Here is a 14183-nt window from a genome sequence, read left to right as displayed (position 1 = left end):
GAGCAGCCACCCGGCCCAGAGAGCTCTGAGGCAACCACCCAGCCCCGCATGGCAGAGTCCACAGGATTCCCAGCTGCTTTGCTGCCCGGCGTGGTGGGGTCCAGCTAGGCTGCCCTGCCACCCAGCATGGCAGGGTCTGGGCGGCTGGCCCACCCCGTGTGGTGGGAGTCTGGGGTTGTGGCTCCTGGCTGGCCCTGCAAGCTCCGGGGTCCAGAGCTGTTGGCCTGCCCTGTGTGGCCGACCGGCCACGCGAGCTCTGGGGTCTGGGACAGCCACATGGCGGGCATCCAGGGTGAGCAGCTGGCCCGCCTTGCATGGTAGTGATCTAGGGCAGCCGCCTGGCCTCGAGTGGTCCAGTGCAGCTGTGTGGCAGGGACCGGGGTTGGCCTGCTGGCCCTGTGGGGTTTGGGGTGGGCAGCTGGCCATCTGGCGCAGTGAGGGTCAGGTTAGGGGCTGCCACTGCTCTGCTACGCGGCCACTGCGGCCCAGGTAACACACTGTGGACCACATATGCAGTCCACAATGTGTAATCAGTTGAGAACCACTGCATTAGTTAATCTCAAAGTGTTTTCCAAAGGAGGCAAATATAATTATACCCATTTTACAGATGGGGAAAGTGAGGGACAGAGAGGAAGTGACTTTGCCAAAGTGGTTTGTGGAGAACTGCATTATCTATACTGCTGAACTGTATTAATCATTTAAATCTGCGAACAGAAAATCAGTCTGATTCATACAAATTATTTGTATTTGGGCCATGTGTAAACTAAACTGGCAAACACTTGAAACTGGACAGACACTTCTTTTTTGGATAACCAGTCCATTAAAATGCAGTTATAACCAGAAAAGAAAAATTAAAAATGGCACTTTGCTGTGTATCTGCCTCTTGTTGTCTTTCAAGTTGGCTAAACATTGTTTGGTAGCAGCTCCTGTTAGCACCACAGGCCCATAAGAGCTGTAGAAGAGGAATCCATATCTTCTGCCATGTCAGTGTTGTCAGATATGTTCTGATTTCTGAATCTCTATTATTTTAGCTAGTAATCTAGACCCAATTAAGGCAATCTAGTGCCCTAGACGCATGATGCCACAAGGCACCTCACAGTTCTGACCCTACACCCTGGGCTCACCCCTCCACTTGGAGTACAGTGGCAATGCAGCATCCCCTTCCCTCCCTGAGAGGAACAGGCAGTAGCCTGGGGTCCCTTGTCTCCCCAGCTGGAGTAGCAGTAAAAGGAGCCCCAGTACTTTCTCCAGCAGCTGTACTGTAGCTATGTGGGTGAGCCAGACCCACCAGGCTCTTCTCCTTCTGCCACACAGAGTTGTGCTTTAAAGCATGACATCTGTTGGGCCTCATCCTGCAAGACATTGAGCATCATCTTAAGGGCCCCAATTCATCAAGGTACTCAGTGCGACTACTCATGTGCTTAAAGTTAAGTAATTCTTAAAGGTACATTGCTGAATAGGGCCAAAGTGACTAGCAGTTGAGGGTATGCAGTAACATTGCAGGAGGCACTGTGCACCTTACAGGATCAGGCCCTTACCATATCTGTATATGGCAGCAGTTAGAGCACACATTAGCATAATAGACTTCTCTTGTACATACCTTTAAGACAAAGCAGTAATCCGTAGGTGCCTTGTATTTCAGTTTGTACTGAGTACCATAATAAATATTCAAATTCTCGAACTGTATGAAGCAAGCCAAATCCCGGGATGTCTAAAAAAATGGAAACCAAGCATTCTGTTGTTACAGTGAATTAAGCTATGATGCCAGACACATTAAAGGGCCTTTTTTCAAACCGCTTTGATGTTTTAACTGTTGTGGATTTTATCAAAGCGGAGAGAATGACAAGTGTTTGGTTGTTCTTAAACTGTAGTGACCGTCAAGACAAACAGAGAAAGATCAATACACCTTTAGAATCACAGTGAAACATTTTACTACATTTCACATAAATCTGAGTTTTGCTGTTGTAATCCTTTGTTTTGTCTCCAAGTCAGTGACCTGTTATCCTTACTGAACAGAGTGGTGCCTAGTAGGAAAAAACTTTGATTAAAATAGATATAGGTCCTGCAATGATGCTCCTGCAGTTCTAGGGGGAAAATGGTGTTAGGGTCTAAATAGTTTTTATTCTAAGCAACTGCCTTTCCCTTGGAACGTACAGTCAATGTGTGTACGTTTACATGCGAGTAAATGAGCCACATTTAATCTGTTCCTGCTTCAAAACTGCCTTAAGAAGACAATTCCAGCCCCCCTCCCACCTCATCTCCACACACTGGTATCTTTCTGTCTACCACGGTAGGTTACCTATTATTTGTTTGTACTGTGTTGCTGTGGCAACAAGATGTTTGTTGGCACACTTTGCTATGTTAAGGATTTCTGGGTACAATATATAACCTCCATACTCTTTATACATGTTAATGCAAAACGGTTCTATCTCCATATATTTCTGAATATGCCCTTATACTTAGTAAATTGATGTACACTGGACACCTCAAAGAGCTTCTCTCCTTGTGGGTGGAGGTCATATTTTAGTGTCACATGCTTGCTTGCTTGCTTGTTATACTCTCATTAAGATACTTCCTTGGGGTCATTTTATTCACACTGGTAGTGCATTTATGAACACTGCCATTAAGTGGTAGCTCAATCTAAACACCTGACAAGAGGGGACAGTAGCATGAATTCTGCTCTCTGGAACGCGATGGTATTAATTATAAGCATCTCCCTGTTCAGTACCCAACCTGAAGTTCCTACTGAAGTCTTTGTGAGTTTTGCCATTGACTGCAATGGGGCTAGGATTTCACACTGAGTGCATTCAAATCAGTGAAACTTACGGGCAGCCTCAACACCAAGCCTTCAATGGGAATGACAAAGGAGTTCTTGCTTTTCCTAGGAACCAATTCATGGTTGAGTCCAATCCGGATAGAATTATTTAAAGGGAAACATTCATCACAGATATGTAGGGGAAGTAACAACTTATGTAGGAGATAAGTCATTTATTGCAAAGCCATAATGTTATTCCTATTGCATATCCAGACAAAAGAAGACTTTAACTACATAATTTAATGAAAAAAATTTAAACAAGTAACTTGTGTGTTTGGTGCTGCTAACTTCTTGGACTTTCCATTAATGTCAGTTTGTGGGAAGGAGAATGATACTTAGGTGGACTAACGGTTTGAAGCAATGCTAGTGTGGAAATAGTGACACGATTACAGTCAAGGACACTTTCTCAAAGTTTTAGGACCTGACTTGCACCCACAAAACAAGCATAGGCCTAAATATTAGGGTATACAAAATTAACTACATGTTTGTTGGGCCTAGATATATTGTGAACTGTCAATATAAAGTGCTCATTTTATTTTTTTAAACATAGCTCAAGGTATGCCAGATTTTCTTTAGTTCCATTTTGCTACTAAGAGTTAGACCAATTCATAGTCCGCCAGTCTTGGAATGAGAGTATTTCACTATCTGCATTGTGATTGGAGAAAATCCTTCCAATCAGAGTTCTAGTCTGTTTGGTAAGAGTGCTGTATGGGTGGGAGATTCATTGAGGAGTGGAAAGCCCAGATGACCACTGCCTTAGAAGTCAAACACAGCCATTCTATAAAGTGCAGTACAAGCAGGGCAGTCATCTAATTGACGCTGCATTTTGCCCGGACTTGGGTCCTAGTCTGTTTCTGTCCCTGGGTCACCTGAGTAGTGGCACTACATGCCTCTGCCACCCACTGGTGGACTTGTCTCTTATTTTTTAAGTTGATCACTATTTCTTTCATTGTGATTTATTCAGGGAATGACAAAAATAATTAAGTCCCATTGACTTGGTGTATATCATTAGCTCTGGGTATGAGGATGCTCAGTCACTGGCACAAACATTTTCATCCAAAGCAAATCTGAAGCATTAAGAGTCATAAGCGGCAGCACTTGTCAGAATATAAAACTGCCAACAGCTCCCAGTACCCAAAAGTCAGTATCAAGGATGTTACTCTAGAAATGAGCAGCAATGAGCCTCCTTCTGCAGTGCACTTCAGGCTCCTTTGCTTATTCACTGCAGGCTGGCAACTCAGACTCTTTCAATACCCGGTAATGGTAAATGTCACTGTATTAGATTCTGTGAACCTGAACGCCTCTGTCTCACCTCTTGTTCTACAGAAGACAGCCTTAAAAAGCTGGAAAGGCACAACACATTCTCTAGGCAAAGATCACTTCAGGAAAAACATCTGGCATATAATAGCACAATCAATGCACTTCCCTGCAATAGCTGTTGGCATGGCAAGTTGGTTACAAACACAGACTATAAAAGCCGGAGTAGAGCTTTCAACTGAGTCTTGTTATAAACAACGTCAGGTTTTCTGTACTTCCATTTTGCTATATAGAGTGAGACTGTTTGCAAACTTCTTAAATTCCCTTCCACAAGGAACCAGATCTGAAGTAAAGGCATTATTTGCAGCAAAGTGCTAGATGAAGGGCATTGGGGTTTCCCCTCATTGACTTCAAGAGGGGCAAGATTTCACCCAATGTTTTTACCTAACTGCGGAAACAAAAATGGGGGGAATTGTACAGGATTTCTGTGACTACTTTCTAATATTTGCACAAGTGTCGCAGTCAAAGGAAAAATCTGTCTCAGATGCACCAGCCATTGCTCTCAAAATGTGACTTCAGGAGCTCTTCACTTTCACCGACATGAATTACTTTACTGCTAAAATGATTCCTTTGATTTCCTGACCTTGGTCTTTCCCTTGGGGACGTAATAAATTCCAGATGCTCGCAGAAGAAAATAGCGCCTCTTCCAGGACTTTTTCCCATCTTCCTTCAAATAAAGAGCCCCTTCAAGTTCTGGCACAATGACAGACGTCCCACAGAAGCTTTCCTGTGCAGCAAGAATTGAATTACACAAAATAAATGGACTTGAGCACCTATATTAATAAACAACAGCAAATTGTTCACTTAAAAACAGACATTTTCTGCAACAGTGAATGTATAAAGATGGGGAGCCCAGTTATGGAACAGAGAGTCAAACATGTAAATGTGAGTTTTCCATGTTAAAGTGTTCATGTGGGACTTGGGCATTCCTTTTTAGACACTTGCTCTGGGAAACTGTCCTCACAGCAGAGGGCCCACACACAGCTAGCTCATTCCCTTCTCTTAAGCCCCAGACTAAACATTTAAGAGTTAAGTAGTGGATAGAGACTTCTATCATTAGGCTCTTTGCACAGTGGTGGATTTTTATTTCTGGCCACCCCTAGTCCTGGACCAGAAACATATATTACCTAGTGAAGGATTTGCAATAACCTACTAAAGACTTTAACCAGAAAAGCATTTTCTGCTGAGGAAGATAGAATAAAATGTTTGGCACCATTATTCTCACATGCTCGGGTTTTTGACTATTGCAACATCTCTAGGTTGTGTAGGGAAATACTTAATACCCTAGAAACTGCTCCTAAAGGCACCAAGAACTTTAAAATAAAATCAAAGATGAGAGATTTCTATTATATTTATTTTTAAGCACATACCAGCATTCACAACCCATGTGAACAAATACATGTTATTGTTGGCCATGAAAGAGCTCCTGTTAGGAGGTGTAGAACACTCAGGGTAATCTCTAATGTCAACATACTTAATTTTCTCATTTAGAAGTTACTATGGACAGCTCTCTGCTTGCTGATATTTGGTGGCTTTGTTATCATGCACTAATTCTAAAGTGGGAATCCCCAGGCATCTGAGTGTAGATTATCCTCTTCCAGCACTTGCATCAAAGCCAAAATGCTCACACAAAACAAAAGGCTTTTTTCATTCCCTTAGTTCTGTGATCATTGTTTATTTGTTATAAGTCTAGATTTCTCTTTCTCATCACAGTAGACTGGTGTACTGAACTTTCAAGAAGAAGGGTCAGAAGATAAGCAGGTTTAAACTGGAATCAAATCCAAAGGCTGCTTGTATAAGCTGGCTGCAGAGCTAACACTAGTAACTGTAGCAACCTGTATGGAACTTGGGAGGAGGAACTCAGGTTGCAGGATGGAAGAGTTTGGAAGAGGAATCAGGAAGTTAGTCTGAATGCATGTGGCTTGAGTGCTTGAGGCAGCATCTCTGTGAATAGTTCTCTTTATAAAGAGACAGTTTAGTTTTACAAGCCTGGAGTCCTTTCATGGTACAACCCAGCATGAAAAGTACATGAAACAAAAACTGGGGTGGAAATTTACCTTCTTTAACTAGAAAGAAAAGTAACTATTTAATTATTATCATTATTGCTCAGTCTTAATGATTTAAAAAATAAAAAGCCAATCTGATTCTAGCCCAGGAGTGTTTTAGACTATTGGTAATGCTCTGTTGGGGATCTTGCAAGCAAAGCATTTCTGCAACAATGTCAGCGCTAAGATGAACCTTGATTGCAGGTGCCTCTTCAGAGGACTGTGAAAGTGTAATGCTCCTAATCTGCTGTCCTTGTTCAGGCCCCAGTCCTGTAAACACTGAAGCAGGTGCTTCACTTAACTGAAATCAGTGGGACTATTCACTGTAGAAAAAAGCTAAGCACACGTGTTAATGTTTGTAGGACTGGCACCTAACAGAAGAAAGGAATTATCTGCACTATGTTTTATAATAAAAATATAACACGAAGTAGAGTCTATGCCAGGGGTGGCCAACCTAAGCCTGAGAAGGAGCCAGAATTTACCAATGTACATTGCCAAAGAGCCACAGTTATACATCAGCATCCCCCCATCAGCTCCCTCCCACCCACCAATAAGCTCCACCAATCAGCGCCTCCCCCTCCTTTCCCACACCTCCTGATCAGCTGTTTTGTGTGCAGGAGGCTCTGGGTGGGAGGAGCGAGGGCATGGCAGGCTCAGGGCAGGAGGCGGGAAGGGGTGGAGTGGAGGCAGGGCCTGTGGCAGAGCCAGGAGTTAAGCAGTGAGCACCCCCCTCCCTCCCTGGCACATTAGAAAGTTGGCGCCTGTAGCTCCAGCCCCAAAGTTGGTGCCTATACAAGGAGTCACATATTAACTTCTGAAGAGCCGCATGTGGCTCCAGAGACACAAGTTGGCCATCCCTGGTCTATGCTTTCAGTGGTGAGCTGCAGATGAAGTTGAATAGCTTTCTACACAGCCTTAAACACAAAGCTGATAATAACAAACACAGAACTTCCTGTTACACATTAGCAAGCAAAGAACTAAGCACTGCTGTTAAGAGCAGATGTAGGCTGTGGCACTCTGCTGCATCAGCACTTGCATCACCACTTAACCAAGCTGGCTTACCTCCAGTAGAAACTCTTTGTTTTTCTCATTCATTTCCTTGCCTTCATTTTTTCCTTTGTTTGCCAGGTAGAAATTCTGATTAAAATACAAGAGGTTGATGTTGAACAGAAAAGACAAAGATTATAAATGAACAGATGACATTGTTATTCAGCCTTTCTGTATTGTGCACTGAGCTAGATGGTATGAGAGGCAGGTATCCAAGTATTGCGCTTCAAATCTCATTACAGGAAACCTTCACTAAAGCTGCCTATTGGAGTTTATACATCAGTTTCTCAATCTAAAATTCATTTTGCCCATATACATACACCCCGCCCCAACCCCGTACTTCAAAAAAACATGGCTCAATTCTTGATTTTGTTTGGCTGCTTTTCTGGGTCAGTGGGTTTGATTTTATTTTTTCAGTTTGAACAATGTCCTAGATTCCTAGAGATGGATGTTACAGAACATAATTGAGGATTATGCAGCAGATTAGTACATGATGAAGAAAAATGTAGTGCCAAGAACTGAATGCATAATTTTCTAGCAATTATTTTTTATGGTGTGCATTGCTTCAGAAATTGAGCTGTGCATGTGCTACAGTTCTTTATTATTTAATAACAAGTGTTTGGACACAGTAGATTTTACAGAGTTCCTTATGTCTGCATTTGTATGTTACATTATTGCACCATGCAGGAAAGTACTTTTTGTCCAAGGAGTCATTTGAAAGCCAAGGGGTAATTTTGCATACTTGTTGACAAACACTGTAGACCACCACATCTAGCATCAAACTCATTGTTTGAGACTTGGGCCTAAACTTTGAAACAAAAATGCCTCCAGCGCTGTGAGTGCAAGTATCCTCACCTGGAATTACACCCATTCAGAAGCCTATATGCCTATCTGCACCTCCAGACAATGTAGCTGTGCTGTCTGAAAGGGTACAGATGCACCCATATTTAACTGTAGACTCAAAACTGTATCTGCAGTTGTGAAGGTCAGGATCATGCTCCAGTAAAAACCAAGGCCCAAATCTGTTGGCAGCTTCTAACCCTAAAGGCCTGCTGGCTTGGGACCAAAGTAGGGAAATAGCTTGATGTTTGTAGATAGTCCCTTTGGCCTTGGTTGAATTACGAATAAGGTTAATTGTTTGCTTTATGGCCCCTATCCTGCAAACAAAACCTGTTTCATCCAAGAAGAATTCTGCCACATTTTTTGAAAGCTGGCTACCTAAAATTACTCTCCTAAATCCAGCGTAAAGAGTGTGATTTTTTTCTTTTCTCTTCTCCCCCCAAAACCCACCGGCAGTTCCCATTGACTTCAGTGAGACTTGTGTTTCCGCAAGAGTTCTGAAAGTCAGATGACATATTTACATGCAGATTTGTCTTAGAAGTCAACAAAGGCCAAAATGTGTCATGGATCTGCAATGTCTTGTTTCTCTTTTGGTGACATTTCCCAGTTAAAGGAAGAACATGTTATGGTTATACCAGAAAATGTAACCAAAACTCCACCTTTATGTGCAAGCAGCTACTGCCACCAGGCAGCATAGAGAGCAATTGAAGAACCCAGCTTGACCATGTAACCACATCTTCCTCCTCAAGCCGCGTTTTGCACAGCAGCTTTGTGGGAGAGCAGGACTTGTTCAAGATGGTTTATTTTTTCAGGGAGACCCCTGGAGCAACACTTATTTAAAAAAGTGACCTTTAAATGCACAGTGTCAAACAGGCAAGCCTAAAAGCACCATCAGCCACACTTCGCCCTATGCTCCTGCCATGGCCACAGCAATGATAAAAAAATGAACATTCAAAACTGAGCTATTTTCTGCTAGAAACAAAATGGAATTCAGACTCAGGATTCCCAGAAGTAGGAAAGACTAAACTGGCTACTAGCTGCCTGAGCACATGGCTAATCTGTAGTTCATAGTCCAGGGCTAGATTAAGGTAAATACATGGGTGTAGGGCAGTGGTGGGTAACCTGCAGCTCGCAGGCTACACCCGGCCCATCAGGGTAATCCGTTGGTGGGCTGCCAGACAGTTTATTTACATTTGCATGGCCGCCCACAGCTCCCAGTGGCTGCGGTTTGCTGTTTCTGGCTAATGGAAACTGTGGGAAGCAGCATAGTCACAGGGACGTGCTGGCTGCTGCTTCCTGCGGCTCCCATTGGCTGGGAACAGCAAACCGTGGCTACTGGGAGGTGTGGCCGGCCATACAAATGTAAACAAACGGTCTGGTGGCCCGCCAGTGGATTACCCTGCTGAGCCGCGTGCAGCCTGTGGGCTGCAGGTTGCCAACCACTGGTCTAGGGCCAGAGCTCCTGGAATCCCATGATTACATTGGACTCTCTGCTTTCATTTGGAAATAAATGTATTTCTAGCCCTCTTGGTTGTAAAAAAAAGCCTTGAAAAGGTGTCCTGAGCATAGCTCGTGGAGTGATGCCTGCCTCAGTCTGCAGATAGCCTGAAACAACAGTTCTGATGAGGTGAAGAACCATATTCATCTCAGTGCAGTTGCTAATCAAACACCTCCTGCTCTGAGCAGAGAACTCTGTGGTGCCATGCAATCATGGCTCTGCTGCACTGGTGTTGGCAGGAACCCCTGCACACAAATGGGGAAACTTTGGAAAGCAGGCAGGGAATATAGCAGAACAAGTCCCATTACGACTTTGCTTGGCTGGGTGGGGTTCCCCTTCAGGTAGGATGGACTGTAGTCCACACAAAGTTTGATTGTTGCGTAAACTGAAGCCTCCTCCTTCTCTGGACCAACACGGAGCTGTAGGAGGACCCCACTAACCCAGGAAAAGGCTCTAGTGTGGGGGCCTTTGCCACTATCAGCTCAGCAGGGAAACCCTGATGTGTGCTTAGGGCCCTGAACTGTCACAACCTGGCCCTGGTATCGCCACCAATGCAGAGATTCGGAATGACTGCTGATGGCCTTAATGAGACCACAAAGGTCCTCTGACTATGCGTGATTTACATTAGAGCATCTGGCATTTATTTAGGAAAAAAAGACCACCCTGTGCCTACAGTCAGTGGTAGAGAGAGAATTTCAGTAATGACAACCAGGTGGCATCACGAATAAGGCTGCCTTTTGTCAGTGCAGGAGTGTTTTGCCACCCAATCCTATGCTATACAGATGTATCATTTCATCTTTCCCTTGCCAACATGCATTTCATTTATTATGGCTCACCTCTTGTATGTCCCCTCTATTCCTGAAATCTGACTGTATCTGACCTTTATTATCCTTCACTGGATTAGGCCCACGGGAGGAGACTGCATACTGCACTTGCTATATATGTATCACTGTGTGGTCTACCATTGACCAGAATGTCATTCATCATGTACTAGGGGACCACATGTGTCCACAAGAGGTCATTCCAAGTCCAATAGTCAAAGGTCACGTTAAAAGACAAACTGTTTCCCTTCTGCAAAGACCCTGGGGAGAAGCATGTCAGGGTTGGGAGAGTCAGGCCATTAATGTGAATGCTGCTTGGATTTGCTGGAGAGCTCTCTCAAACCTCCCAAGCATGAATATTTCTCTTGTTTGCAAAGGAAGATATGTCTGTCTGTGGTAGGGAACTGAGGCTCCTTAACAGATGGAGTGTTTCTCTAGGTATACAACACAAGAACAACAACTTTGAAAGTAGTATTAGAAGCAAATGAATCACGTATTTGCACTTGCATTTGAATGGCTGCTTGTTTGTTTAAGGATCTTTGCTTCTGAAGATGGGGATTATCAGATTCTTGGGCCTAACTTTCTGGGATGAATTCTCTGCTGTGTCCACAGAGAGCTCAAGAACAGAGGCTGCCAGGAGCCAAGTGGGGCTCCCTGATTCTGCTGTGCCTGGCTTCGGAGCTATCTGATGCTGTGGGGTGGGGGGGGAGCATTAACATGTGCCACTAGTGTAACTTCCCTAAGGGACATTGTGCCAGTGGAAAATGGGGTGTGTCCAGAGCTTCACTGTACCATGTCCCCTCCCTCCTTCCCCATGCTGGTCAGTGCAGTGACAGAGTTAGCAGAGGTAGCGGCTACACTAGCTCCGCCTTCTTCATACCAGCAGGAAACTCCTCCTACACATGAGGAATTCTCAAAGGGATTCTCTGGCCAGCTTAGGTTCACCATGTGCTTTGTATTTATGGTGTTCGAAGTCACAGGAGCTGTGCAGAACATGCCAGTTCGGGGGGGGGGGGGGCTGTATCCTGCACAAGATGCCCACTCAGTGAAGCAAGGCCACATCAGTCTATACATCACTGAACATGGAAGGGAATGAGGCAAGGTTCCAAAAGGTCTGTGCTCCCGGAAGTTCTTCTACATACACTGGCATATGAACTGACAAATTGCCCTCCACTCACATAGCCATGCAAACGCATAGCCAAGATAGTGATGAGAAATCAGAAATTACCTATGTGCAGTGCCAACAGAAAGTTAAGCAATCTTTGTTGGCTTTAAAAAAAATGCAAGGGAGAGCACAAGATAGCCTTTAAACCATTACAAAATCAACCAAATCTAAATGGACTTTCCTCAGTCCACAAAATGGTGTATGGCTAATGTAGGGATTAGTTCTATACCAAACGGAAGTCTGTACCAAAATCAGAGACATTCAAGCTGTTCAAAAAAAAGACTAACATTATTTTTAATATTAACAAAAGTGGCTTTTGCTTTTTGTCTTTGACAGCACAAAATCTTACTCACTTGAAAATGGCTGGACTGTTTTGGTCAGACTTTCCAAAATGCAAGGCCAGACCAAGAAATGACCAACGTCCCTTTTAGAATGAGCTACTTATAGAACATAAAGGCAATTTAAACTATAGGCACAAAATGAATTAAAATAAATCTATGTTCAGCAACTCCCTGCCACTGTATCTGGTCGGTATGTTCAAGTCATATTGACTGTATGCTAAAGCAATGATGTGCTGTAGTGCAGATGTCTATATCAGACTGTACCTGCACAGCCCTATCACTTCAAAGATCACAAACATGAATCTGAGGAGCCGTCAGCAGCTAAAATCAAAGCTAAGTAGGGGCCAGGAAACTAATCTTCAAACTTGGCTTCCATCATATTGTTTAATAAAGTTACTGCGGCCCATCTTCTATATTCTAGGATAGACTCTCCTCCACTTCTGTTAGTGAATGGAAGAACAGGTGATAAGTGAGAAAGATTCATAAATATGAAATTACTCTAAGAAAAAAGCAGCAATAGGAATGCAAGTGCCTAAAATAGTATGTAAATGAAACAATTAAATTGTAAGAAGTCTGTTCTTGTGTTATGATCCCAGGAAAATAAGACCATTTGTTTGAGGGACACTGTCAATTTAAAAATCATGCTCCCGTCTAAAACATTCTTACCTGCTATTGGGACATATAACAACTAACAGCAGGTACCGGGCAAAAATACTTCTCTATTTTCTGTTTGTTTGTGCATTTGACTGCACTCAGTGTATAGTCAATTTCACTCTTGTTTGTGTGGGTCTTTCACATGGCAGCGAAGGAGAGAAAAACAAATTTAAAAAGTAGGAATCAGATTGTAAAGCCACAGGCATTAGCAGAGGGACAGGTGTAGTACCTGCCTGAAACTATTAAACTTTAATGAACGAAATTTGAAGTTCAGTGTCTCTTAAGTGGACTTTTGCCTGTTACAGTCACACCACCTTCTCTGGACATAGATATTCATGCATGGAATTCTTCATGCTTATTAAGTTATTTGGAATTCTTATCCCACCTCTTAATTTAACCTTTAGTTTTAGCATCGCTGTTCGAGTTTAACCCCTAATATATCATCCCTTGGACAGAAACAGGAGTCCATACATTCAGGATACAGGCACCAACTCATAGGGCTCTCATAGGTATAGCTGTCTCCGCTAGTTGATCAGTGGTAGTAGAACAGAAGCATAGAGCAACTACTATTTGAAGCCCATTGTGTAAATACTTTCATTTAGTTTTACAAAACCAAAAGGGAATGTGCATAATGTGATCCACAGGGCCTGAGTCTCTCTCATTTACAGCAGTGCAAATCAGGAGATCAAAACAGGTAGAAGAGAAGAATCAAGACCAGAGACTGTTTCAAAAACAAGAGATTAACATTTGAGTTTGTGAGTTTAACATCAGCGGCCCTGGGGGAATGATCTAACCCAAATGTATAAAACAAAAGCATGTCCAGGAGGGTTTTTTTTCCCTCCCATATTAGAGTCTTCCTCAGGCAATTATTATTCTCTAGGCTCTTTGAATTTTAGTGTCAATGCCAGATAGTTAAAAAAAAAAAAAAAAAAAAAAAAGCTATTTTCCCCCAAAAGGTCAGCCTAGCATCACTGCAGCTGCATTACAGAGTGATTTCAGTCTTTCAGATGTTAAGGTCTTCTTTGTGTGCATGCAACCCAATATGTGTTAATGTTCCAGCCTTTAGTCATGGGCTTCTGACCTTCCATCTCAATAACTGAGTCACTGCTGCAGTTTCATGGAGCAGTCTCTTAATGCGATTTCCATTGCACAATAAATTATATCACAAATGGGTGAACGTGATGATGTGCACATCCTCATGAAAGAGTGGAAATCTGAGTGGAAAGCCCTATTTTAAAAAGTATATTATAGTGTTTTAAAAAGTATATTATAGAAATAAAGCTACGGATAAATGCTGGAAAGGACTTATAATGTATGACTCACTAACTTTTGTCAATGGCTGCTAGCATTAGCTGGATAGCATGTAGGTGGCAAAAGTGTAAGGGATAACATCCTTCCCCCCAAAAATATAATAACCCAATTAATCTTTAGATGAAGGCATGTTTAATAGTTTAGAAGCATGTTTAATAAGCTATTGTAAGTGCTTACATAACCTGCATGTGAAGTGTGTCATGTTCCTCTCTAGTGGCTGATCCACAGAGGATAAGTGCCTACTACTAGTACCCGCTAATGGACCTTCTCCTTTAGCTCAAGTTGCAGAGGTCCACGCTGCAGTGCTGATGGTCTTGTGTTCAAACACT

General features: G+C 43.0%; 1 protein-coding gene across 2 annotated transcripts in view; it reads right to left on the bottom strand.

Moving 5' to 3' along the window:
• Positions 1 to 14183, bottom strand: part of LOC123364801 (amyloid beta precursor protein binding family B member 1 interacting protein) — a 103408-nt gene that overhangs the window by 24518 nt on the left and 64707 nt on the right. For both annotated transcript variants that reach the window (XM_045007211.1, XM_045007212.1), the window contains exons 8-10: positions 7240 to 7314; positions 4716 to 4859; positions 1601 to 1711 (exon numbers count right to left, since the gene is read on the bottom strand). In XM_045007211.1, the coding sequence (XP_044863146.1) occupies positions 1601 to 1711; positions 4716 to 4859; positions 7240 to 7314 (330 nt within the window). The remainder of the gene's footprint in view (positions 1 to 1600; positions 1712 to 4715; positions 4860 to 7239; positions 7315 to 14183) is intronic.

Source organism: Mauremys mutica, chromosome 2 (genome assembly GCF_020497125.1).
Source record: "Mauremys mutica isolate MM-2020 ecotype Southern chromosome 2, ASM2049712v1, whole genome shotgun sequence".
In the NCBI taxonomy this organism is placed as follows: domain Eukaryota; kingdom Metazoa; phylum Chordata; order Testudines; family Geoemydidae; genus Mauremys; species Mauremys mutica.
Note: the sequence above shows the minus strand (reverse complement) of the source record. Positions and strands in the feature narration are given on the sequence as shown.